At 43.7% G+C, this 27718-nt stretch overlaps 1 protein-coding gene across 1 annotated transcript; it reads right to left on the bottom strand.

Annotated features, from left to right (window-relative positions):
• Positions 1 to 4388: 4388 nt before the first annotated feature.
• Positions 4389 to 17413, bottom strand: EPOP (elongin BC and polycomb repressive complex 2 associated protein). The gene has a single exon (XM_083582970.1). The coding sequence runs from the start codon at positions 13757 to 13759 to the stop codon at positions 11867 to 11869; it is 1893 nt and encodes a 630-aa protein (XP_083439096.1). The 5' UTR covers positions 13760 to 17413; the 3' UTR covers positions 4389 to 11866.
• Between the last annotated feature and the right edge of the window lie 10305 nt (positions 17414 to 27718).

Here is a 27718-nt window from a genome sequence, read left to right as displayed (position 1 = left end):
CATTTGGAAAGGAGGAGTCGGGGGGGGGGGGGAGGATCCTCAGGCCCTCCTCTCTTCATGCTTCTCTGCCCCCTCCCCAAATTCTGTCTTCCTGTGCTTGCTATTGTGAAAAGCAAGCACCAGCTTCTGCCAGACTTCAGTGCATGATGCTGCAGAACTTGTAGCTGCCCCTAAGGCCGACTAGGGAGCTCGTGACCCGATCCGTAGACTTTGCAACTGGCAGCCTATTAATCCCTATTAATCCTTATTTTATACTGCACCAGCCTTTAACAACACAATATATTGCAGGATGCATGTTGATTTATTATGACTAGCCAAAGTGACTGCGATCAAACCTCCGTCGTCGTCAGAGGGAGTATGTCTCTGAATCCCAGCTGCTAGGAATCACAAGTGAGGAGAGTGCTGCGGTGCTCAGCTCCTGCCTTGGGCTTCCCATAGTTTGCAGGTTCGATCCCCGAATGGGACAGCTGCATATTCCTGCATTGCAGGGGGTTGGACTAGATCAGGCTTCCTCAAACTCAGCCCTCTAGATGTTTTGAGACTACAATTCCCATCATCCCTTGCTAGCTAGGGATCATGGGAGTTGTAGGCCAAAAACATTTGGAGGGCCGAGGTCGAGGAAGTCTGCACTAGATGATCCCCAGGGTCCCTTCCAACTCTTTATGTATGATACCTAGTTGGCTGCTGTGAGAACAGGATGCTAGACTAAAAGGGCCTTTGGCATCATCCAGCAGGGCTTTTCTTATGAAGCCAGCAATGATAAGTAGCCTCCCAGAAGTACAGTGTGCCATTGTGCCCTTGGGACTTGTGCAGGAGAACTTACCTGCCAGCTAAAGGCGGTCATCTCACCCCTTGCTTTGTAGGAGGAGCCAGTGTTTTCTAGATCCTGCTTGTCCACTGATTCCAGCATTGCCCACGAAACCCTTTCCTACTCCAGCAGTTTCAAATGTTTCTTCCTGACGTTCACTGCATTACTAAACACACTTCGGGGGGCAGAGGCAGCATTAATCTCAAAAGAGCCTACTCTTGACTCAGGGTTGACACAGAGCTTTAGTTCCCTTTCCCTAGCGATAATGCTGAATATCCCAGTTTCTGTCCCCACATTAGCAGACACATGAAATATATGCTGTTTAAAATAAAATAAATAAAAATTAGATATAGGGGAAAAAACAACCAAAAAACCCAAAACAACCACCAACACAACACTTTAATTTTCTTCAGATCTAAGATTTGGGTTTGATATTTGCCCCCACTGGATCATGATAATGCCAGATCTCGTCTTTGATCCTCTTCCTCTTCCTCCAGTGGATCTGAATGTGAAACATGTCTGGAAGGTGGTCATATGAGGTTGTTTAATAATAATAATAATAATAATAATAATAATAATAATAATAATAATAATTTATTATTTATACCCTGCCCATCTGGCTGGGCTTTCCCAGTTTTGGCGGGAAAAACTTGGGTACGGTGCAAAAGATCTCCTAGAGACTTGGGTTGAAAATTAGGCGGAAATGTCTATTGATTTCCGTTTAAATGTTTCATTTGTCCACTGCAACGCTGTGTCATAAAAAGGGCAGGCACAATCAATCAGGGAATGCGCGGCTAGATCACTCCCACAATAATTGACTTAGCCTAAGTCCCTCACACCCACCTATAGCTGTATGCTCTCCATCTGTAGCTCTCAACCCTTGGGTAAAAACTGCCCCATCGTTTTGACAGTCAGGGTCAAAGGACCATGAATTGAAGGAATCCAACATCAATCTCCACCAAAGATGCTTAAATTGGTACTTTTCACGGCATTCTCCAGCTCTTCAAAGCAAATCAAAAACCTACATTTGTTAGAATGCACATTTGATTCAAAAGTGGTTCTCCTTTTTTTTATTTACTTACCATATTAAGTTTCCAATCCTGAGCACACTTGCCTGGGAGTAAATAGAACTGAACTTAGCGCGATTAACTTCTGAGTAAATATGCAGTTTATAATTTGTTTTGTCTCATCCTTTCTCCAAGGAGCTCGGTGGGGTGGGGAGGGTGCATATTTTACCCTAACAACCCACCCTGGTAGGTGAATTAGAATGACCAGAGAGAGTGATTGGCCACTTAACATGGTTTTTGGCTGTGTGTGCACAATACACACATGCAAAGAACACACTTTGATGCAAAGAATTCTGGGAACTGTAGTTTTCTCCTCACAGGGATATAATTCTCAACAACCCTTAACAGACCAGTGCCCAGAATTCTTTGAAAGATGTAAAGTACACAGCTTTAGTTGTTAGCGCCACATTTAGCTATTGGCACCAATAGCATTCCCCCATGCTAGTTTTTTGGCTGTATTATTTTGATTCTACACTGTTTTATGCTGGTTTTTAATGTGGTCTTAGCCAATGTTTTGCCATCTTGGCTACATTACTATGTTATGTGTCTGGGTGCCCTTTTACATTGTTTAGTGAACCTACCCAGCGGTTTTGTTGAATGGGTGGTAGGGGAATTTAATAAATAAGTGGCCAGATTCCCTCAGAGGCAAATTCCAGTGGGGCTTGGTGTAAGATTGCAATTTTACCTCACTTGTGACAAGACTCCAATGGCAGAGCTGTAGTGTTGGTGAAAGAGACAATGTTTGGTTCTTCACAATGACATGGTGTTAAAGCAGAGTCCTTTTACCACCTGTACCAATCTCAGGTAGCCATTGGCTTTGATTGCTGGTGTTATATTTCCTTGCAGGAATAACCCTGAGCCCTCTTAGTTGTCACAGGTTGGAAGAATTCAGCTTTCTTTGGCTCAGAATTTGGGTTACTTCATTGCAGGAAAGTAAGATATGCACATTTTACTGTGTGGAATTTTGCTACTCACAGCTCTTGAGGTCTGCGCAGAAGGAAAAGGGCGCCAAAAGTTGGTTTAAAAACATGAATCTTTGTAGCACTGGAACTGTTCAGCTACTACTAAGATTGTGAAGAAAAGGAGCTAGAATGGAGGGGGAATGATACCTTGTGGGGAAGGAGTGTGCAAGCTTTCAAAGAATTTTCGCCTGCCTACTGAAGAGCTAGAAGCCTACAGTCGTGGAATACACACAAAATCGGAAAGCTCGCATTAGCTTAAACCCATCAAACTATTCCCAGCCAATAAAACATATATAGCTTTTGCTACTTCATTATCTTCTGCAGAAAGCAGAACAAGACAGCCAAACACCCATAAACAGGATGACTTCTCAAGCTACGTAATTTGTGAAGGGGGGAAAGCTTCTGTTAAAAACAACAGCAAAATACACACACACTTGTTTTATTTAAAATGTCTTTTTATTCCTCAGTCAAGGATCCATATTGCACACTGGGGATTACAGTTTTTTCCCTTATATACAGTACATACAACAACTTAAAATAAATAAAGGTACATATCGCTGCCTCCCCCTTTCTCTCCTGCCCTCTTCTCAAGTCAAGTATATTTTGGGAAGGGTGTTGGAAGGAGATGGAAAACTGAACTCTCTCTCCCCTTCCCTCCGTGTGTTTCATTTTCCAAGGTGTGTTCCAAAAATGGAAAGGATGCTTTAAAAAAAAGACTAAAAATGGTGATAGGAAATGCAGAATTTTAAGGAAATTCATCTGAGGATGTAATTGTAGCTACATGTAACCAAGGCTACAATCCTATACTGTACATGTTTACCTGATTTCCACTTTGGATTGCACTGCAAATCATATACATTATTCACTGGGAAAAGCTCATTTTTCACTCTCTCTCCATCTCCCATTTCCAATTCTTTGGAGGAAGAAAGTAATAAATATGTTTGGGGTCTTTTCCTAAGGAAATTCCTCTTCTCTGGTTCAGCGCTAAGAAACTTTAATTAATAAAGACATTCAAAGATTACTAGCACCTTACTTGTGTGTTTTTCCTTATTTTTCCTTCTTGAAAAATAGAGAAGCACTTCTTTAAAACCTGAAAGTGATGGTCAATGTGGTGACTGCATGTTTCCTCTTCCCTTTCTTTCAACCATCTCTCTCCCCGCCCCCTTCAGCCTTCCCTCAAGTCTGCCCAAGTATATCTTTCTCTCTTGCACAGTTCAACTGATTTACCTGAAAACAGAGGCTCATTCTGCTTTACATTTCAAAGCTAATTATGCAAGGTAAGGAAAAAAAGGGGGGGATAAAACTGGGGAAGGGAACCTGAGAAACTCACCTCTACTTTGTATTCCCCCTCCATACAACTCCACTAAAAATAGTAATAACATAACACAGTCTATATAACTATCTGAACTGAGAGCACCTGAGTCTGGCAGGTAGGGAAACACACTATAGTTCTGTTTGTGAGAGGTTTTTAATTTTTTTTCAGCCTTTTCAAAAAGCAGTTGCACTGTACAAAAGGTTGTTGCTGATTTTTTTAAAAAAGTATCTTACTTATTTTTGTCCATTTCTTCCCCCAAATAATCTAAGGAGGCCTGCTTGCTCTCTCCCTTGTAAAAAGTGGATCTTCCGATCTCCCTTTTTGAACTAATTTGAAAGCTGCCACCACTCTGTTGTGAACAATTATTATATTATGTTGCTAAAATATGAGTTTACTTTGGGAGCTGTAGAAAAAACTAACACAATTCTCAGGCATGTTTACTCAATTTCTTTCTGAGTTCAAGTGGGTTTACTCCCCTGTGCATGGGAAAAAACACCACCCATAGCCAAAGTGTTGCATCAACTAAAATTTTACTCAGACTAGACCCATTCAAGGACCTAAGTTAGTCATACCCATTCATTTCAATGGGTCTCCTCTATGACTAACATTGGATACAATATTGCAACACTATAATTAAAGGAGCAAAGTTACTGGTACTCATTCATTTCAGTGGTTCTACTCTGACTATGAATACCATTGGATGCAATATTGCAATACTACAGTAACCTGGACTAAGCCCCATTGAATACATTGAAACTTGCTAGCAGGCAAACATACACCCACTGTTTGCTTTTCTTCCTATATGTTCATGGTGCTTTAAGGACACAATCTAGGGGGAAAATTCTTATGGAACTCACATAAGAGGATATTAGCTTTAAAGCCCCAGGGAAAAAAAACACACCAATGACTGCTTCTCTATATTTCCCCCACTGGAAATTTTTGATGTGTTCAATTTGCCCATCTTTAGCTTCTATCAAATATTTTAAGATCTTAAGTTATTTGTGTCTGTTTATAGCATTGCAAAACACTACCAAAAATCTTTCGGAAAGATACAGCAAGTTGCCAAGGAATTTTAGAAGGATGTAAAAAGGGCATTTACAGATGGGGAGAAGAGGGATTGTTATATTCTACACACAGAATAATTCCATGTTGTTGAGAACTTGTTTAAGGGATACGAGAGAGAATATTTAGGCATTTCATGGAATGCAATTCCAGAATGTATGTCTATTTTACACACTCATCCATATGCTTTCTCCCCATCTGTTAATAGGCTGCAGACACCACTTTCTTGGAAGTAAGCCCAGCTGCACTCAATGGGGCTTCCGTCTGAGCAGAGACATGCACAGGATTGCACTGTGTGATCTCATCCATTTCAGTGGAACCAACTTACAAGGGCGTGATTTAAAGTCAAAGAAGTAAATCTCAGTAGGATTTACTCCCAGTTACATAAATGCGCTGAGGACAAAAGCTTCAGGACTGCTGCCTCAATTGGCTAACTTTAATCTAGACTCAGTTTAAGCAAAATAAGCAGGCGGAATTTCTTACAACTACTGTTGTTTTCTACAAGTATCTGCCTTAGCAAAAACACACACACATAACGCATAAATAGAACCCTGTGATGAAAGTGCAACAGTGCTGCAGAGATGATATCGGCTTCTACAAGTAAGGCTTAAATCGTTTTTTGTTTTAAATTTCTTGCACAAGAATAAAGTGTTTGTACACAGCACGAAGCATTTCATGCATTTTTAGTTCGGCAATGCAATTGTGAAACCTACCGTTGGTTACAACAGTGGATCCCAAACCTTTTCGCCTCCATGGGCCACCTGAAAATTGCTGAGGCTTTTGGCAGACCACTTTGTGGTTTTTCTGCCTGTTGTAGCAACTGGGAATTCACTGTGCCAGATGCTGTATGGTTTTTAATTGTACTTCTATTGCTTCTTTTATTCCGTACTATTAAAACTATAATGCAATAAAATGCAATAGAAGAAACGAAAGAAAGACAAATACAATTTTTTAAATATCAGACCAAATGAATGGAGCCTGTGGACCAAAGTCTGGGAACTCCTGGGCTAGAATGTGCAACTGATTTTAAAATGCCCCACTTTCACAGCCTATCTTGCACTGATAACATTGACATATGCCAACAGGGGCAGGGGGAAGAAAGAGAGGCTCCAAGGACCATTGCGGACAGTGTCCAAAATGTCATCAGCTACCACTACACAAACTGTAAATATTTTTGCATTTCTAGGAAAAAGCTCAGAGGTCATCCCTGCCAGTAGTAGGCAGACTGAGCTGGCCGGTTCTGGTGAAAGATGGCACTGCTAGCAAAGGTGAGCAAATTGCCAAGTTATTTAAGCTCTTATTATGATGGTTATTACTACTACTGGAGTGGGTGCCACTACTGTCTGGATTTCATAACGTCCGACACCTCAAAACCATGCCAAACATTTGGGGACGTGTGTGTCTCCCTGGCAAAGGGGGCAATTGGCAGATCAATTAGGTTACATCTTTAAAAACCTCATATTTTCACAGGGATAGGACAATACACATTTGCCAAATAATCTGACTGTAACGGCCACTTTTGAAAGGGCCATCGCTCAGGTGAAAACTAAGAAGTTCCCATGTTTACATGCACTCAAAATAGCCAGGGCTGTTGCTTAGCAGAAGATAACTTTAAAATAATAATTAAAAAGAAAATAAAAGAACAATACATGCAACTTTAAAAGCACACTTGGATCTTTCTTACACTCTTTGGACATATGTGTGAATGTTCTCCATGCTTCATTTTTTTAAAAAGTCACTTTTTAAATGTACGTACAGGCTAGCAAATATGGAATGTATATTTGCATCACAGCTGCAGGAATGACGTGCACATTTAGTGTCATGTATGAAAAAAATTGTCTGTGAATGCACCTGAAACTGGTACATTGCAGCTTACAAAAATCCAGCAACTTCCCATCTGTGAAACACACTCAAAGAGACAAAGGTGTGTTCTCATCAATTTCAATGGAGGAAACAGACCAGAGCACAATTTACTTTGCACAAATGCTTCCTGCACAGAAATGAATGGGTCTATATACCAGTACATGTATACACATGTTCCATCTGATCATCAGAGGAAATGTGAGGTTCTGTATTTAGAGAAAGGAGATTGCAACCTTGCTCTACAGAATACTACTCCTGGTAACCCTCGGATCACTGGATGAAATAACCTTTTCAGTTGAAGCTGTTTAAAAAAAAAAATTAATGGCAACTGTTTTTAGATGTTTTAAACTGTTTTTTTATAGAACCTTTTTTCAGGGTGGGGAAAAGGATGTTGTTTGCTACCCTAAGGAGGAACAGTGGGATAATGAAGTTAATATATAATTTATCACCATCATCCTACAATCCATGGGATTTTTGCCACCAAAGAAGCAGGACTGCACCCCTGCAACGTGCTTCCAGAGAAGTAAATTCAGTGGGACTTGTTTCACAAGCAAAGATGCTTAGCACTGCAGCCTTAGTCTCTGAGGTGCTTCCAAACCTGGCAGCTGCTAATACTTTCTTGAACAATACAATTCAGGATAGGTATATGCGCACATTGTGTACTCGTAATTTCCTCCTGCACGTTAGCATACACGTACATAAACCACGTGTGTTTCGTACGCACAAGCTGACAACATAGGCATTCATGTGATAAGTACGTGCTCTTTCCAACATGTAAAAAAAAAGGTGGGGCTGGCGAGTTGAATACCACCACACCAAGCCTTGAAAAAGGAACACATATCTATGCATAGCTGCATGTACATTTTAAAGAACAATGAAACTGAAATTACATGCAAATTATACACACAAACACACAAATGAGATGGGGCAGAATCCGCCTGGAAGTTCTCCTGCATGACCCCTCTAGAGATGATCGGGTGATGCACAAGATGGGCTCTCATGCACCTCCCATTCAAAGGGGTTTGTGAAAGAGGAACTCCTGGTGGATGGTGCCTGTGATTCCTGAGTAGCAAGTGGGGCAGATGAACCAGAGAAGAGGTTATTCTTTCCTTATATAACGAGATATGTAAAATGTCCCTGCTAACTGCAATCTCCTGTTTGTGCCAGACCAAAAGAAGAGAGAGCAAATCTTCTATTTGCTGCTTTCTCGTGCTTGTTAACAGTTAAGAGTATTTCTTATATTTATATAAAGGAAAGGGAGAGGGGAGCAGTGTTTAAGCCCTGATCCTGAGGAGAAGGCTGTGTATGCATGCACACTGTAGTGCCTGCAGATAAATTACACAATTTATGTATGTGTGCATAGGGCTCTCCTGTGGTGTAAGACATGCATTTTCCCTCTCTGAATGTAACACCCCCAAATTCCGCAGCCTTCTGCATACTGGTCAATATGCTCTGGAAACCTCATTCCACAAACTGCTTTCACTGATTGTTGTGTCTTTCGAAGCTGCTCCCCCCCACCCCCATTTTAAGAAATCGCTTCTATGTCATGTTTCATACTGAATTTCTTTCTTTCCTTCCTTCCTTCCTTCCTTCCTATCACTCTTTCTTTCTGTTTCTCTCTTGTCCGGCTCACTATTACAAAACTCCCAATGAAGTTAAAGGTAGAAATTGAAAGGGGGGGGAGGAGCAGGGAGAGGACATGTCAATATTTGGCCTCCACTGAATTCCACATTCCTCCGAAAATAAGGTGTGCAGTTAAATGAACAGGGCTGTCTGCCTGGCAAACACCAGGACCCCTCCCTTCTTTTATGCAAAGTTGGGCTCAAATTTTGAACACAATAAGACAGGGCTGAGAAGGGTTGTAAGGCGGTTTTTGAAGAAAATTAAGACAGCAGCAAGAAGAAAAATCTCCCCACCCCACCCCCGTCATATTCCTCCAGTTTTCCCAAGTCACCAGAACAGCCAAAAAGACCAGGCTATACAAGTTGACAGGAAAATAAAATAAAAATAAAAAGCCCACAACCCTCTTTTTTTCCTTCTGATATCAGCAAAAACAACTTACGATCTAGGCAACAAATATTAAAAGCTGGTTACTGAAAAGGGGGAGTTTTCAGTCACAACCATGTTAATTTAGTCCTCCACATACAAAGCACCCAAGTTATGTTGTGTTCCCAGGAATAATCTGGTTTCATTCTTTTTGTTGTTGGGGAAAAAAAATCTGGGGGCAATTAAGGTGGAAATCCTCCTTCATCAAGGTAGCCCAAATGAATGTATTCTACCCAAGAGAATTCATACAAACTAATTTAAACCCATTTTTCCCCTTTAGGGGCATGGGAAAGCTACTCCTCATTTCCTTTCAAAATTGATTTGAACAATACAAATTCCCCTTTCTCTCCAACAAAAATGCAGGTTGGCAAAGGGAAAAAAATAAACCAACAGAACTACACTAAGCATATTTACTGAGTTCCACTGGAATTCCACCCTTATTCCTCTCAAAAAGAGTGTCAAGACTGCTGCCTGCAGAAGGCGGAATATTTTGGCCAGGGGAAGAATAAAAAAAGGTTTCGCTATTTTAAACATGTTTAATCAGAAGTGAGTACCAGAAATTGCAACATGGGGTTATTCCCTTGCAACTGTGTCCAGAATTGCAACCTTTTAAAAGCATCTTATTTTCTCCATTCCAAGTTCACTTTGATTCACTGCCACTTCCAAAAATCCGTGAAACTCAAGAAGCCAGAATTTCCCCTAAGTTGAAATCTGCAATTTTAATCCATTATTTATTTTGTTTTCTTTTCCCCAGGTAAGATTCTTGGGGTGGTGAGGAGGAGAAAACGTTGTTTTAATAGAAGGAAGGTGGGAACAAAGACTGTCCAAAATATGACAATTACCTGGAGCACAGTCACTAGGCAGTAAAAACAAGTCTATAACGGGGGCTTACTTCCAGATAAACATGTTTCGACCTTTGGGTTTAATTCCCAATAATTCCAGAAATATTCACCTTATAGAGAACGACCCTTTCTTTGCACTGATTAAAAAACCGTTCTGTGACCTCCACTGATTGTACAGCAACTCCAGAGTAACAGTTCTGGCTTGTGCCCTGAGATCCAATTTTGAAACGGAGGAAATCTATAGCTTGAGGTTTGGTTTTGATTTCAGGCAGGCAGGGAAACCTCTGAAGACAAAGAGGAATAATAAAAGGAAAGAACATTTGTTTGTATCGGGGAGGGAGGGGGTGTAGTTTCCTCTGACAGTGTGGTTGGGGGGGGGGGAATCTCTTTTTTCTGCATTCCACTTTGGAGATCAAATTGTCCATCTGCATTTCATTGCAAATTTGCCCCTGGATCCAATTTCTTTTTCCAGCAAATTTTTAAATAAACAGAATGTTACCGAAGGCTACTTAAAAGTCAGGGTTCTATTAGGCAACAAACAACAACCTCCTTTTTAAAAAACACAACTGTTTCAAGTAACCCTTTTCTCTCCCTTTCTTTCTTTTGGTTCAAGCAAGATCAGGGATTTATTTATCTTTTTTTCTTTTTCCCAAATGAAGTTGCCTCACCCACTTCTGCACCTTTTCAGTAGACAGTAGAATATACTTAATTTTGCTTAAAATCACTTTTTGCACCATTCAACACGCACACACAAACAATCCCAAATTTAGGCAAAAAGAAGGGGGAAAAATTCCATTCTACTAAAAAAAAAATCCCCTTGCAAAATTCTGCTGTTGGGGATAAAACAGTCACTTTTGTCTTGCTTTAGTTTTAATCAGGAAACGGATGGAGGCTGGGGGGGGGGGAGGAGTGATGCTTTGATGAGTTTAATGTGCGGTGGTTGAAAGGCCATGCCATTTCTCTTCCAAATTAAGGAAGAAAGGTGGGGGAGGGGAGGGGAGTATACTTTTAACTTGGCAAATGAGGGAGGGGGAGAAGAGAAGGGTCTTTCACTGGGGAGGGGGAGGGGAGGCTGCCTTGAAACTTTCTCATTCCTCACAACACACCCACAACTCTTTTAAATTTCTCTGCATGGAGCAAACCACTCCAGATTAAAAGGAAGGGGGAGGTCAGCTATGCCCCAAACTTCCTTTGTGTCTTTTTCCCCCTAACAGACCTTTCCTGCCCTCCCCATATTAAAATGTTGTGCATATTAAGCCAAAGTATTGCTACCATAAATATCTTTTTTTTTTAATTACACAACACCAAATTTTGTTCTCCAATCTCTTTTACACTCTTTCAGTACTGCTGTGTTTTTTGTGTGAGTGGTTTTTTTCTCTCCTCATTTTAAATCATCAGTTACTCCACACTTGAGGCCTACTTCCAACCAAGGTTCAAATTTCAACATTTCAGAAGTTGTGGGATCTTTTGAAGAAAGTGAGGAATGAGAAAGCTCTTTAAAACAAAGCTTTTGTTCTTTTTAAAGTAAAGGAATGCCAGAAATTCCATTTGTCAAGGCATCCTTGAGGGTTAAAAAAAAAAAAGTAATCATGATTGGAAAGTCGGATCTCTTCCTACCCTATTTAACACATTTACTTGAAAATAAGTTCCACTGATTTCAGTAGAACCTACTTCTAAGAAACTGTGTTTAAAGATCACAAGCTGCTGTCACCAACACACTTATTTGGAATTAAAGGCCACTGAAACAAAAAATGTTACAGCCGAGTAAAGATTTTTTTTCAGATTGCAATATCAGATTCTCCATCTCTCTTTTTTTGGCTACATATTCAATTCGCTTCGTCCCCCATCCAAAAAAAAAAAAAAGTCAACCTGTTGCACGTAAACCAGCTTATATCCTCCATCTAGAAGTCCTCTAAACGGTATCCCCGGAATTTCAGGCTGGGGGGCACGGGGATGGCATTGCCCCCCAGCTGCCAGGTCCAAAGCGGGTGCGTTTTGGAGAGGGCGCACGAGTCTTTTACGCACAGAGAGGACGCAGGACACAGATCCCCATCAGAGCCGACGACCAAAGCGGGCGTACAGGGAAAGGTACCCATCAAAGAAAACGGATTCCTGGCGGGAGCCGGGCTGGTGTGGAGCAAGCGTTTGCAAGGCGGCGTGGCCCCCTTTTTGGTCGTCTTCCTCGAAATCTTTGGGGGCCTCCCTTTGGCCTGCCTTTCCTGCTCGGCACGCCTGCGTTTAGCGTTCCTTTCTAAGTCGCTGCCGCTTTTGGCCAGGCTGAGGAGGCCGGCTCTGGAGGCGGAGGAACTCCCTTTGGCCTGCTCGGCCCTGCGCAAACCTTTCCCGTCCACATTGAAGCCTTTGGCGTAGCACCACAGCTTGGACTGCCTGATAAGCCTGTCGAATTGAACTTCCCTCCCCGACCCTTCCTTGGAGTCCTGGTGCAGAGCTGATTCCTCAGCCTTGTCCGGCTCGCCAACGTGGAGGTCCTCACTGGAGCAAAGGAAGTCGGCGTCCTTGGAGAAGTCTTCGCGCTCCGGGGCGCGCAACTCCGAAGCTTCCCGAAAGCCTCGCTTTGGCTGCGGGCCCTCGCTGGGGCTGCTGGGACGGGCAGGGAAGACGGGAGAGCTCCTCGCCTCCTGCTTTATTCGGGGTTCCGGGTCCTCACGCGGGGGCACCTTTGGCGCGGTGGTAGGAGCCGGCTTGAAACTTTCCAAAGTGGAGGCGCGCAGCGTCCTGGCCCAGAAGAGTAAGTTCGGGTCAGGGCGCAAGGCTTTGGCTACGCCGGAGAGGGCTTGAGGAGAGGCCGCTTGGGGTGGGATCCGAGGAAGCGCCGCCTGCCTGTAGCGGGTACTCTGCACCGAGTCCCCGCTACACAGGGAGCTGCTTTCCGACCCGGAGGAGCTGCCTTCTTCGCTGCTGCAAGATGACTCTTCGTCGTCGTCGTCTTCTTCGTCGTCCTCTTCCGAGGAGTCGCTGGAGCTGGCCGGGCTTGACGCGCCGCTGGAATCCGAGTCGCTGGAGTAGCCGGCCGACGTGCCTTGCCTCTTGGGGCCCGCGAAGGATGCCGAGCGACCCTTCTCCTTGCCGAGGCACCCGCAAGCCGAGCGCTTGGTGCGCCCGGCCTCCGCCTCGCCGGGCGCTTGGCCGGTGCCGTGCGCCCTGACGGCCGAGTGGAGGAGCTGCAAGTCGCCGGGGTAAGCGCTCAGCACGCCGGCCAGGAGCTGCTCTCGGCCGCTGCGGCTGTAGCTCTTCGGCAGCGGCGCGGCTTTCTCGTAGCCTCTGGCAAACGGGGCCCCTAAGAGCGCGTCCCGTTTGGCGCAGCCGGCACCCACGTTGGCGCGAAAGGTGCCGTCGGCTGCGCTGTACGCGGGAAGTAACCGGGGCCGGTTGAACAGGTCCCCGGCTTCCCTCCTCTTGCTTTTCCTCTTCCTCTTCCTCTTCCTGGGGGCCAGGGCCTTGCAAGAGGTGCAGAGGGCCTCCAGGTCCGCCTTGGAGATGAGCGAGCACTTGACGGCGCGCGTTGGCACGGACTGGATGGCTTTGAGGGTGCGCAGCTCCTTCAGGTCGCAGCGGCGGCTCTGGATCTTGAGGCTTTCCATCTTCTTGCTCACGGTGGCCCTCGGGATGTCCTTAAACAGGTCGCTGAAGACCTGCGTCAGGGCGAACATCCGCGTGCCGTTGATCTGCAAGTAGCCCAAAGTGATGCCGTCGATTTCCTGGTAGCCAGCTTGGAAATCTCCATTGTAATCCACGGTGGCGGCGGCAGGAGCCATCCCGCAGGTCAGGAACATGTTTGTTTATCTGCTTATTCGTAAAAAGGGGGGGCTTCGCAGCCACCAGCGAGGGGGGAGCTAGAAAGAGGGGTTCCTCTCCCAACCCCTCCTCATGCTCCCTCCTACCCCCCAAAATCAACCCGCCGCCGTTGAGTGATGAATTTTCCTTTCGAAGGCATCCCTTGAGGCTCCAGAGCCGCCTTTTCTCGCTGCCTTTCTTTCTTGCTCCACTCTAGAAATCCAGAGAGGGTTGCAAAGGAGAAGATTGTGGTCTTGCCATGGTCCTTTCCCTCCTCCTCCTGGTACCTTTCCTATCTTAGTCCAGCGGTGTGTGTTTGGTGGGGAGGGGAGGGAGGGAAGAAACAAGGAATCTCCCCCCTCTCAGCATGCCTCTTTTTTTTTTTTTAAAAAAAGCTCTCCTTTGAATTTGCAGATAGATCTTTAAAACCAACGAAGTCCGCAGCCAAAGAAAAAGAGAGACAGTAGCACACACATTAAAAAAAATCACAACCCGTAAAAGAGGTTTTTAAAAGCACCCAGGTTGCACACCAAAATCCTTGTCATGTCCACCTTTCCCCCACCCCCCTTTGGCTTCTTTCTTCAAGACAGACTTGGAAGTACAGTATATTATAGGAAACACCCCACGAAATAATTTTCTCCAGAGCGCGAGCTGATTGGGTACTTTAACCTGGTGATGTCATAAAACCCCCAACATCGAACACACACCCCCACCCCCACGTAAAACCCTCATATAAAAAAACCCCTTTCATTTAAGAGTCGATCTGACACTGTCCAAAGAAGTAAGAGGAGCTTCGTATATACGTGTGAATTGAGAGGCGGAGGTTGTGAAAAGATTTTTATGTATGTGCCTACGTATGTAGCCCATACAGCCATTTCCCTGCCGTTGCTCTCTACACAATCTCTGCAATCTTTTCAAAGTACTGCTTTTACATTAAAATAAAAAATAAAATCTGCAGTATCAGACATTTCCTTCAAATGTTTTTAATGTTTTAATACTTGCCAACTGTATTACATTTGAAGGCCCCCCTCCCCCACTTACCAAATCTCTAGCTAGGATTATATATTGTCATAGGCTTTTTTAAAAAGCTGCTGTATTGGGAGGCAAATACAATGTTCTTTGATAGCTTTCTGTCTTTGGGAATGCTTTTTGGAGTGGGGAGAGGGTGATAGCCTTTAGAATTTTATTTAAAAACCCCCCCGCTAAGCTTAAGAATGACAGGCACCCATCAGTTTGCACAAGAATGGCTTGCTCTTTAAAAAACCAGATCAATTTTTTTGCTCTGCAATAATTACACCCTCTATAACATAATTATTATTATTTAAGCATCTTTCATTACTGTTTCCCCCCCATGAATCTTTTGTCTCTTTGTACCTTTCCCAGATATGTTTTCTTCCTTTCGCCAACCTTCTGAATGAATTGTGTTTTTTAATGAGCTCTTCTTCAGTCCTCACCTTTTTTTTTTTAAGAAATAGGAGAGTATTGGGGAGGCAACCGTTTTGTTACTTACTTATAACAATATATGTGTCGCAATACAGCAGGAAGTTGTCCAGTTCCAATGTCATTTGAAGTGAATGGGAGCTGTGCAAGAACTAAGGGCGCTGATTCTGTGGGTTTTATGTAAAAATCTGTGGGTTGCATTTTCTAGCTCAAAACAGTATGTAAAGAGATTTGACAAACAAAATAACCAGAGTGAAAAACCAGCTTATTTTCTTTGAAGTAAGAAAGGTTTTTGTTCTTACATGGAATTGTATCTTTTCACAACTGCCATTTCCGCCACCCCGACCCCCCCAAAAAAAATTAAAATTAAAATTGGTGGTTAGGTACAAAAGATACCTCCACACTTTTCATGCCTACACTGCTACATAAAGACTGACCAAATGTTTTCAAATTCAGCTCTCTGTGGTATGTTCTGGACTTCTCAATTGATTCAACAACCCATTGCATTTGCAACCATTAAGCATCTTAGGTGATTTCCTGTATTTTGCCAGTAAACAAGTTGCTGTACAAAAGATTCACAAACAAAGCCTTGGTCTTAACTATTAAAATATCCAAGCCACAATTGCATTGGAATTGAAAGGGCAGGTTTGATTCTATTTCTCTTCTAAATATTCCATAAAATCTCTTTCCGGCCCATTAAAAAAGAAAAAGGAAAAAACATAGGGAGTTTCCCACCAGACATGTAGAAAGTTCAGCATTGTCTATGAATGCTCTCCACTTTGATGTGTATATGTCTTATAAATCCTGTTCAGTCTGTAAGGTGTCAAGTGCCATTGATATACAGTTTTTGCATATGATTCGCATTTGCCTCTGTTAAGCCTACAGGTTGTCGGAATTAACCGAGATCAAAGAATCGTAGTTCCTTCCATTCTGTGGGGTCAGAAATGATTATTGATCCTGTTTTTATATAAAATAACCAGCTATATTCGCTTCTGTATAAAATTGTGCCTGAAGAAAGCTAGTTTGCAATCTGGTCTTTTGAAGTTGAATCTCTTCCTTTGTCAATTCTTGGAGGTGGACTTTTACTGATTTCCATGGAATTTGCTTTCAAGTAAATATATATATTTTTTATGCTCAGGGTATCATAACCGTCAGGATACTTAAGCAACAGTTTTGTCCAATGCAGGGCAGGATGTGTAGATGTATAGGTACCATTAATTTTATTAAATTTGTATGCCACCCTTCGTCCGTAGATGACAGGGCGGCCAACGTAATTGGTGTGCCAGAATAGGTTTCCAAGTGTGTGTTTTCCGTACCAAGTGTGAAGAAGGCTGTTGAGCAAAGAACAAGGAGCTGCACATCCCAACCCTTTTGTAGCACATGGGTAATTCCTCACTTGCCTCTATGAGGAAATGGGTGTTGCAGTTGCTCTTGTGTTCTGCGGTGGGTATGATGTAACCCTCTGCTTCTCCTTGACTTCTCTGGAAAGGAGCCAGGGGCCACAATCCAGTACACAGCTAAACACCTTTCAGCCCATTGTTTACCTGCACTGTTTCTCTTCAAGTTAGCCTGACGATTTCCGGTGGGAAGGCAGCATCCTTTTGTTGTTGTTGCTGCTGCTAAATTTATATGCATGCTTTCCCTTTCCACTAATGTACGTTCTTTCATTTAATTCCACCTTTCTTTAAAACATCCTCTGAGGGAAATGATTTCTTTGCATGTATTGCCAAAAAAAAAAAAAGTTTTTGTTTCGGAAGTTGATCTTAAGTCATTGATTTCTACCTCTGTGAAGGCACAATCCAGTGGGAAGTTCTCCTGCACAAGCTCCATTTATTAAAATTGGGGGCGGTGGTGTTTGCGCAGGAGAACTTCTTCTGGACTGTACCCTTCCCTTTTTTTACTCCTGATTTGGTAAAATGGACTCAGAGGAAAAGTGTCACCTTTGGGGGGGGGTGGTTTCCCTATGTAAAATTGTCTTTAGGTGCAGAAATCCCCAGATTTTGTCCCTTCATCATACTTCATCGGTTTTGTCTTTGCTGTCTCTCCTTGTCTCTCATATCTATTCCACGCTGCCTACCTTTGTACATCATGATTATCCAACCACTCCTTCCTCTATATCTTTTATTCACTTCAGTATCTGACCCCTTTTCTCTGCTATTGTTACCCATGTTGTTGTTTCCCTTTGTAATGGGATCTGCCCCCCACCCACCCAGCCCAGCAATGCAGATTTGATATGGGGACCCAGCCCAGCAATGCAGATTTGATATGGGGACTTAACATCCCCAGATTGGATCTGAATTCAACAGTGCTTTGTTGTTGTAAAAAAAAATTAACAATAAACGGAATTCACCAACCTTCAGGATAAAGTGAGCTATGTGATTAAAAAAAAGCATGTTGCTATTTTGAATGCGGCTATTAATGTTGCCCTTGCTATATGTTTTGCAAAAATAAAAATCTGAATCTCTTTTTCTCAAGGATTCACAAACCGAAAAACGCAGCAGTTCCAATCACCGCAAACTGAAACACTTATTAAAATTAGTCATCCTGTAGATTGTCCTTCCCTTGGAAATATTTTCTCCTTAAGGATACAATACGTACTATGTATGTTTACTTGCAGGAATTTCTTTTCAGTCAACAAGGCCTGGGCTGTCCCCACTCACCTGAGAGTGGGGCTCGCCGGAGTCAATGAGATTTGCTTCTTAGTACATATTTATTGATTTGCACTATTAGCTTCCAAGCAAATTGTGTGTTTAGGGCAGGGATGGCAGTGGCTAGGAACACAATCTTTAAAATTTGAAACACTGGATTAGGATTATACCAAACCACTGGAGGAGTCTCTGATAGCTGACAACTTTATGAGTTGCGCAAAACAATAAGGGAGAGATTTGAAGTAAGGGGCATGTGACCTTATTTGCATGTATTTCTCATCAATTATGTCAGTGACCCAAAACCTCTGACTTTTGTTTCTATCGCTTTTTTTTTAACCCAACGGAAATAAATGGGAGAGGCCTTTATGCCATTAACAAAGATAAAGATTTCAGAAATATTTAATTGGTTAAGAAAATGACCACGTTCCCCTAAATAAAAATCCGCCTCTAATTCTACCAGAAGAGAAAATTCTCTCTGTGTGTGTTTGCGTATTTGTATGTGTTCATGTTTGACTGTTTCATCCATTTGGGTTCTACTTGTTGCACGACACAGAGGTTTGGATGGGCATCTTAAAATAAGATTCCCCACTCCTTTTTGCAGATGTGAAGAGGAGGATCCCTGATTGGGCTTTTGTTTGTTTGTTTATTCCCACTGAATGCTCAAATTGCAGGCAGCCTAATCAAAGTAAAACAAGGGTGGAGGGATGCTGGTTTGCTCACGGTGGGCAGAATCCTCTGGGAAGGTCTGCTGTACAAGCCTTCCTGAAATGTGCATGCTTTTGCAGTGCCATCTTATTTCAGCGCATTTTGTGCAGGAGAGCTTCCTCTGTGGTGTGCTGTACACTCCAAGGGATTGTTTTCCTTTTAAAAAAAGAGAGAAAACCCTTGTAATTTGTACTTTTGGAGATGGGCAGGTAGAGAAATGCGGCCTTCCCCCGGCTCTCTTAATTGTGCACACTTTCAAATGCACGTCTGAGCACAAGGTTTTGCCCCACAACAACTGAAGCACTTGTAGCCGTCCTTGATTTCAACCTGCATGCTTGGTATGTGTTTAATAGAGCCGCTCTCACCCTGGGGAGCTTCTGCCAACGCACAATTCAGGACAGCCTCCTTTTCTGTGCACGGAGAGCAATGACTGCTACCTATGAAGGGATCGAACTGGACGTGATGGGAGCAGGTCTGTGTGTCAAAACCCAACTATGCCCCATGCACAGAGAAAGCAGGTGGATATTAAACATAATGAAACAGCGGGGGATGCACAGGCAGCGATGCTCAGATTCCCCTTTTCTGCATGCAGCTGGGCTCCAATACAAGAGGTTATCCTGGGGTGGGGAGCAGCTTCGAGCAATGCACACAAGAAGGTAACATTCAGCTCCTCTCCTCTGGGCAGACATTTACTCATAAAACTGGACTGCCACCCCGTTCTTTGTGTTCAGAACAGATGTGGGCTGGAACACACAGATCTGTCACATCCATTTTGACTGTAGCAATAAGCCAGTCGGGACCAATTCAGGGTCCAAGAATTGCTGCTGCTACTTTTGTTTGGTGGGAGTTGACGGATTCCCTGTAAGTTTGCTTCAAGTGTGTACTTCAAAACATGTAAGTGTGAGAATACGGTGAAGGCTGCATGATACCGGTCTCCTCTGCTGGGAGCTGTGATTGTCTGCCTCTGAGTGCAGTCCTCTTGTGTGAAGCCTGTCTTTGCCCCCTGTGCAGAGTTTATGAAATGGCCCTCGGGTGCCGCAGGAGATGTTTTGTGTGAGTTTATTACTTCGCTGTCATACTCTTCAGTGCTAATCCAGATCTACCCCAGGAGAGTGTCATTCCCTTATAGACCTGTCACGTTTGGCCGTTGCTAAAGGAAACCAATTTTTTTAAAAACCATTCCCAAGGCTGCTAACTGAGGATTCCACAGGATTCTTTGCCGGCCTGTCAAAAGTTTCCTGCAGTCTATCTTGGGGTCAAATTTTAGCCCCCTCCTTCTGCGAGCACTTGGGAACAGCCAAAGCATTGATGCCAGAGGCTCACGTTTACCTTAACGGAGAGCTCACCTGGAAGGTGGGTTTTTACAGTGTCCTTTAAACCTTGATCCAGTCCTAAAGCTGCTGACATGGGAGTGAGGCTCATCGATTTTGACTGGACGTAGGATTGTGTGGCTGCTCACCTGGTTTTGGGATGGGAGCTGCAAATGAAGCCATACTCACTGCAATTAATTCATTAAGTTCCTTGATAAAGAGAGTCAATCAATGCACCTGTATTTCAGTTTTGCTGTGTTTCATACGGAAATGGCTGACTTGCATATGTTTGCAACAGTGTAAAAAGAGTTCCTTATGCCGTCGTGTTTGTTCTTCATGCATTCCAAAAAATATACGGAGAGTGACAACTTTGTTCTTTTAAAATGCACTCATTTCTTGCAAAAGTCTTGGTGGGTGGGCAAGGGTGGGGGCAAATTTGCATGCAGAATTTGGGATTAAGAATCGCACCCAAAACAGCACAAGTGCTGTGTCCCTTTAAATTGTCCATTAACCACAGCAGCTCAAGAGATTAGTCCAAATTCTGAATGGTGGTGGTTTTCAGGTCTCGGTATGACTTGAATGAGCTATACAACTGAGAAACCTGCAAAGTTTAGATGGGTTATTCACCCTGTTGATTCCAATGATACTTCTACAACCACAGTAGTATTTAGCATTTATAAAGCGCTTTATGTGTCCACTATAACATTATCTTGCTCATCCTTGAAAGCACCCCATAATGTAAATCAGTGTTATTGTACCCTTATTACAGATGGAACATGCTGAGGTTAATCACTGACTTGTCAAAACCATCCAGTGTCTTTGCAGAGGTATGATTTGAACCCAGGGGCAGCATAGTTCATAGGTCCTGTCTCTCAGTTCCCTGTTATACTAGATCTTGAAGGAGTGGTGGAAATCAAACAGGAAAAGCAAAATATGTGCATGAATCGAGGTGGGGAAACACTCCTGTGAGCAGTCGCAGAATCATTCCTGCCCCACCCTGCTCCTCGCTCAGTGGAGGATGCAGCTACCAAATCTCTTGTCAGATGCCCTACTGACCTGCACTTTCCAATGAATGAAAAGTCCACCACCCCCTGAGGCAGGCAGTTCCACTGTTGAACATCTCTTGCCATTAGAAAGCTTCTCTTGCTGCTTAGTCTAAACCATGGGTAGGCAAACTAAGGCCCAGGGGCCAGATCCGGCCCAATCGCCTTCTAAATCCGGCCCGTGGACCGTCCGGGAATAGTGTGTTTTTACATGCATAGAATGTGTCCTTTTATTTAAAATGCATCTCTGGGTTATTTGTGGGCCGTAGGAATTCGTTCATTTTTTCCCTTCAAAATATAGTCTGGTCTCCCACAAGGTCTGAGGGACAGTGGTGCTGAAAAAGTTTGCTGACCCCTGCTCTAAAGCTTCCCTGTCATTTCTACCCATTGCCCCCTGGAGCAGCAGAAAGCAAGTCTGCACTGTTGATGAGAGTGTGGTGCTGATAACACCAAGGTCGCAGGTTCGATCCCCATCATGGACAGCTGCATGTTCGTGCATTACAAGGGTTCAGACTAGATCAGAGGTTTTCAACTTTTTTGAGTCCATGGCTCCCTTAACCAACTACCGTATTTTTTGCTCTGTAAGACTCACTTTTTCCCTCCTAAAAAGTAAGGGGAAATGTGTGTGCGTCTTATGGAGCGAATGCAGGCTGCGCAGCTATTACAGAAGCCAGAACAGCAAGAGGGATTGCTGCTTTCACTGCGCAGCGAACCCTCTTGCTGTTCTGGCTTCTGAGATTCAGAATATTTTTTTTCTTGTTTTCCTCCTCCAAAAACTAGGTGCGTCTTGTGCGCTGGTGCGTCTTATAGAGCGAAAAATACGGTGCATTCTTTCTGTGGCACTCCTGTGGGGCTCAGGAGCCCAGTTATGTCAGCCCTTGCCTGCAGAGCTGGCAGCCTCTTACTCTTTTTCGAACACCCACCCTTGTGAAGTGTTCCCTCAGCCTCCTCCCTTCTCCTTGGGAGTCCTCCGGGCAGCCGCTGCCATCCCTGGTCTTTGAGCTGCCCCCACCCCAAAGAGAGGTGCCTTCCAGAGGCACCATTCACCTGGGGAGCTTGTAGCCAGGGCTGCTGCAATAAACAGCTGTGCAAATCTTTGGGAGGCAGAAATGTCAGAGGGAATCAGAGCAGGGAGGGAAGGAAGGAAAGAGGGACAGAGGCCAGTGTTGCCTGCAGCACCCCTGGCCATCATTCAAGGCACCCCAGGGTGCTACAGCACCCTGGTTGAAAACCACTGGAATAGACGATCCTCATGGTCCCTTCCAACTCTTACGATTTTATTATTCTACTTTCTCTGTGGCTACACTAAAGATGTGTGAAGGGCCATGACCATGTCTCCCTTTAACTTTTTCTTCATCAGGCTAAACATTCCCAGCTCTTTCAGCCATGACCCAGAGGACCTGTTTTCCAGGCCCCCCCACACCCTCAATATTCCCTTTTGTCTGTGTGCTTCTTAAAATGTGGCACTGAGATCTCGACTTGGCACTCCAGAGGCAGCCTGACCAGCACAGAACAAAATGGAGCTAGATTACTTCTTGTAATCTAGGTACTGCACTTCACTTTATGCAACCAAAGATTGTTTTAGCTTTTTTAAGCCATTGTGCCTCACCTCTAGCTCACCACCTGGTTTTCTTGTGCTCAGCTAAGGCACCTCTCAACATAGACTGCTCCAATAACTTTGGATTTGAGAAATGGGGTCTAAAACACTGTGGATTTGTTGGGTGTGTATTTTAATTAAGAATGTTTATATTTTAACTTCTGTGTGACTGGTTTTTATACTTCATAAACGGCTCAGAAGCCTAAGCTGGTCTTAAAAGCAGTATATAAACGGAACAATAATAAATAAGTAAATGATGGTGTTTGAGTCTCCTGGCGTCAGTCTTCTGGTCTGTTAAATGGGTGTAACAGAGGCGCTTCTTTTTGCAGGGTTTGTATCAGGATGAACAAAATCTTGAACATGAAGAATGCTACATGTTGAAAAGCAGTGGGATTTTAAGATTTGTGGTAAACGTGGGTCGTCAAGTAGATTTCTGCCTTTACGGGAGCAGGGGACTATTGTAAGCCTCATTGCCTCCATCTGTAAAATAAGAACAATAGCTGCCAACTTCACAGGATTGTTGTGGTAGGGGAGGCAATCAATACACTCCTGCCCTGCAAGTTAATTGATGGGCGTGAAAGGGTCGTGGTGCAACTTGTATGGTGGGACTGAGGCATATGCACATGACAGCTGCCTCCCCGGCCTTCCCCCTTCCCCAGATTGTCCCCAGTTTTCCAGGCCAATTGGTACTGTGCTGCCATTTGCACACATCTCCCCAAATCCCTGTCTCTGTCCCTGAGCTTCTGGGTTCCCGACATATGGAGTTGATTTGAGATAGGCAGGGCTGACTCAAGACATTGCGGCACCTGAGGCGAACCACGAAACAGTGCCTCACCCACCCGCCAGGGAAGAAGGGGCGAGTGAAGTCCTACATCAAGAACGGGGGTGGAGGGGAATGAAGATCTACATCAGGAACAAAGGGGGAGTGACTGACTGCTTTGGGAACAAGGTGGAAGTGCAGTGACGGTGGCACAAGAGGGCAGCACGTTCCTGGGATTTGCTGTCAGCAGACTGGTACATACTGATATAGGAATGTATTAGATAAAATGTAAATAAATATACAATAATAATTCATTTGTAAAAAAGGAATATACAACGGGATAGACAGGGAGTCCAGTGTGTTGGTACATATATGATTTTGGAATAGTTTTTTGTCCTTGTTTCTTTAGGTATACAGTGGTACCTCAGGTTAAGTATTTAATTTGTTCCGGAGGTCTGTTCTTCACCTGAAACTGTTCTTAACCTGAAGCACCACTTTAGCTAAAGGGGCCTCCTGCTGCTGCTGCACCGCCAGAGCCCGATTTCTGTTCTTATCCTGAAGCAAAGTTCTTAACCTGAAACACTATTTCTGGGTTAGCAGAGTGTGTAACCTGAAGCGTATGTAACCTGAAGCGTATGTAACCTGAGGTACCACTGTATTAACTTTGTATACATGCTGAAAATTATATTAGAATAAGCCTTGTGATGTAATATGATGATGTTTACCGATGTAACATGAGAATGTTAATAAATAAATAAAACTAAAAATAAAAAAAAAAGATTATGTGAAGCGGTGCTTACCTGCCCCCAACCCCAATATCTTATTCAAGTTGGCATCCCTGCACTCAGTTATATATCTCACTGGGTGACCTTCAGCCTGTCACTGCCTCTCAGCCTAACCTACCTCACAGGGTTGTTGTGGGGATCAGATGAGAAGGGAGAGAACCATGTATGCCAACTTGATCTCCTTCGAGAAAAAGGTGGGATGGCTGTGCCATCCATCCAGCCATTAATAATATCTCCAATCTACTTCAAATCTCCCAGAGATCTCTCAATAGATCAGGATCTCCCTTCTCATTCTTCATCACATGAATGGGTATGCAAAAAGTTTCATATCCATGAACTTTATATAAACGATTCCCAATTGCAGGATATTATAAAAGCATGCCTCCTGTCAAAGGGATAAGGGATGAGGTAGAGAGAAAGTCCCAGAAGTTTTGAACTTAAAAATAAATAAGAAGTTGCTGGACAGTTTTATCCATCATGATGTGGCTGGATGTCAGACTCAGCTTCAAAATGCTGTTGGGGCTGGATTTGGGAAGTTTCAACATGAGGGAAGTTTCAGATGCGTGTGAAATGTATCTCCCTTTTTGAAAGAGTTCACCTTGAGGCAAGCAGCTGCATCTTGCCAAAGACGACTGTGCTATTTTTAATACCCTCCAGTTCAGAGTTCTGCACAAAGTACACATGTGGTCAATTTCAGTATTATAAAAAATAACATTGCATCCTCCGTGTCCCCCCCCTCCCCAATTTCATCCCTTCAAACTGTGTCTACATTCTCTTGCGTTAATTAAAATGGCCAAATGCAGGGCGTTTTTCTAAACTATTCTCTGATAAGATATTCCAAAGGAACAGCTGCTCCTTGTCTGGAACTTGCCCAGAGCAGGTAGGTTAAACCAGTGTGGTTTGCAGTGACAATGCTTTCCAGGGAACCTCATCCCCAGGTTCATCAAAAACACCCAGATAAATTTTTTAGACCTTTCTGGGAATTCCCAATGACTCGGACTTGGTTTCTGCAGGACGCAAGGGCACTCTGGAAATAAAATTAATAATTATGGGAATCATAGGAAGTTGGGAAAACCTGTATCTGGACTATTTTCAGAGGGTGAGGGTGGGTGGCTCATAACACCCAAATGCTCTTCCGTACCAGACCTCCCCCAAAACAAATGAAACCCCTTTCCCATGGAAAACTTCACATTGGGGGGAAATACAGCATAGCCTTATCTCTGACATGATCGTTGTCTGAAGAGGTATGGCTCAGTCACAGGTTGACAACCTCAGATCAGAAGGAAGCCAGGAAACAATCCCTTGGTTAGTTAATTCTGCTTTTAGAACAGGGTCGGGATTTATTTATTTTTTGTCAGTTCTAGGGTCACTTTCCTCCATTGGAAACCTGTTGGGTTTTGTATGTTTAAAACAGAAGGCAGGCGAAAAGGAGAATTAACTTTTTTTGGGAAACGGATTCTCGTTTCCTATGTGTCAGAATGCAACATCCCCACATAAGGCAGATCTGTATGTCCTTGTTTACTTTCTTATGATTTTATTGTTTGTTTTTTATTTATTTTTTAAAGGCATTCAAGCTTGGCAGCCTTTTAGGAGCTACATGCCCCTGGTGGGCAGGGCTGTAAGGAAAAGTGGGTGGAGCAATGGGTGTGATGCTTACCCCCGTGTGGTAGACTCCATTGCACCCTTGCAAAAGTGAGAAAGTTTCTACACTTCCGATAAGGCAAGCAAGAGGCATTCTAGCTAGGCAAATGCAGACAGAGAGGCCTGGAGGGCTGCGTTCAGTCTCTCCCCACCCGGAGCCTGAGGTTTCCTTCTCCTAGGAGGGCACTTTCTTGTTATGAAACCTTGAAGATTTAGGCTGTAGCTCTGTAAACAATTAACACGGAATTTGGTGCCATTAGATCCAATGGAAGCTTTGCATGGATATCGAAGTCTGGTGTTAGGAAGTCATGCATTTTGCTTGAAGAGAAGGAAAAGGGAATTGCTGGGAGGAAAATACGCATCTGGCTCTTCAGCCCCTACATGAAAGCTCCATTGAGCTATGTCATTTCAGTTCAAAGGAGACTGTGCCAAAGCGGTGAGACTTAAAGTGCATGGGGTGGGGGGAAAGGTAAAGGACCCCGGATGGTTAAGTCCAGTCAAAGGTGATTATGGGGTTGCAGCGCTCATCTCGCTTTCAGACCAAGGGAGCTGGTGTTTGTCCACAGACAGCTTTCTGGGTCATGTGGCCAGCATGACTAAACCGCTACTGGCACACAGAGGACTGTGACTAGTGCCAGAGCGCATGGAAACGGCGTTTACCTTCCCGTCGCAGTGGTGCCTATTTATCTATTTGCACTGGTGTGTTTTCGAACTGCTAGGTTGGCAGGAGCTGGGACAGAGCAACAAGAGCTCACCCCGTCACAGGGATTCGAACTGCCGACCTTCTGATCGGCAAGCCCAAGAGGCTCAGTGGTTTAGACCACAGCACCACCCGCCTCCCGCATACAGGGGGGAAAGGTAACTTCAGCTGAAATGGAAACACTTGCCCAAGCTTTAAAAATTAACATAAAAACCTTTTTTAGAGAAAGCTTTGAAATGCACCCCCTCCTTCTCTCTATGGTAGTTTGAAAGCTTTGCCAAGTGTCCTTTTTAGTATCAAATTCAGTTCTGCAGGCACTTTCAGAATGAATTGCAGTCCTTTTCAGGATCCACAATGCAATCCTGTACTATTGAGTTCAAGGATATTCATTCCCAGGTGAGTAAAGGATTGTGGCCTTGAGACTTTTGCTTTTGTTACAATGTTACGTATGTGTGTTTTTATGTTGTAAACCACTGCTATCTTCCTATGAAGGGTGGCAAGAAAAACTTAACAACAACAACATTAATCATAAATGAGTTTGGCAATCAAGACACTCTGGCACTGTGTTCTCTGAATGCTTAATATAGGAGCAAGAGTTTCAGATATAATTGCTTCATGTGTGTGAATGAGATTTGCTCCTCAGAGAATATGTGTGTAAGGTTGCTCTGCAAAACCTTTTTATTTTTATCTTAGCTCAACCAAATGAGAGCTCTCTTCTCTGGGCTGTTGCACCCCACAACACAATTCATTACTAGAATTGTAATGTGTTTGCTACAGTGAGTATCCAAACATGTAATGAGTCTGGATGATATTAATATGCCAAGACAATATGGGTGAATTGTCCAAAGACTTGAGACGGCTGGTGGCTGGTGAATTGCTGTTATAGAGCCATCAATTTACATGGCACCTTGCAAAGTAATATAAAGCACCCACCCCTCAAAAAAGCTGGAGATTTGGGTGAGAGCCCTGCCCCAAGGAGCTTACAATCTGCAGTTTGATAGTGGGGAAGGGAGGAAGAGAGAGGCAGGAGTTATGAGATGAATAGCAGTTCACACATATTCAGGCTTCGTCTGAGGTGGGGGTGATGATTAAGTGGTGAAGCCAAAGGTTTCACACACCACTGTGGACATTGACAGTCTCCTAAATGTGTTGCGGGTGTCCCCCTCGGCCCCACCCACTGAGAGAGGAAGCTACATTGCAAAATCCACAATCACAAAATTCGGTCAGTATTAAAATGTGAATATCAGCATTCAGCCCTCCTTATGGGTTAAATGGATGTCTTGCGGTGTCTATCCAAAATGGGTTGAATGCTGACATCAACTTGAAATA

The sequence above is a fragment of the Podarcis filfolensis genome (assembly GCF_964270895.1).
Source record: "Podarcis filfolensis genome assembly, chromosome: 13".
NCBI classification, from domain to species: domain Eukaryota; kingdom Metazoa; phylum Chordata; class Lepidosauria; order Squamata; family Lacertidae; genus Podarcis; species Podarcis filfolensis.
This window is presented reverse-complemented; position numbering and strand designations above follow the sequence as displayed.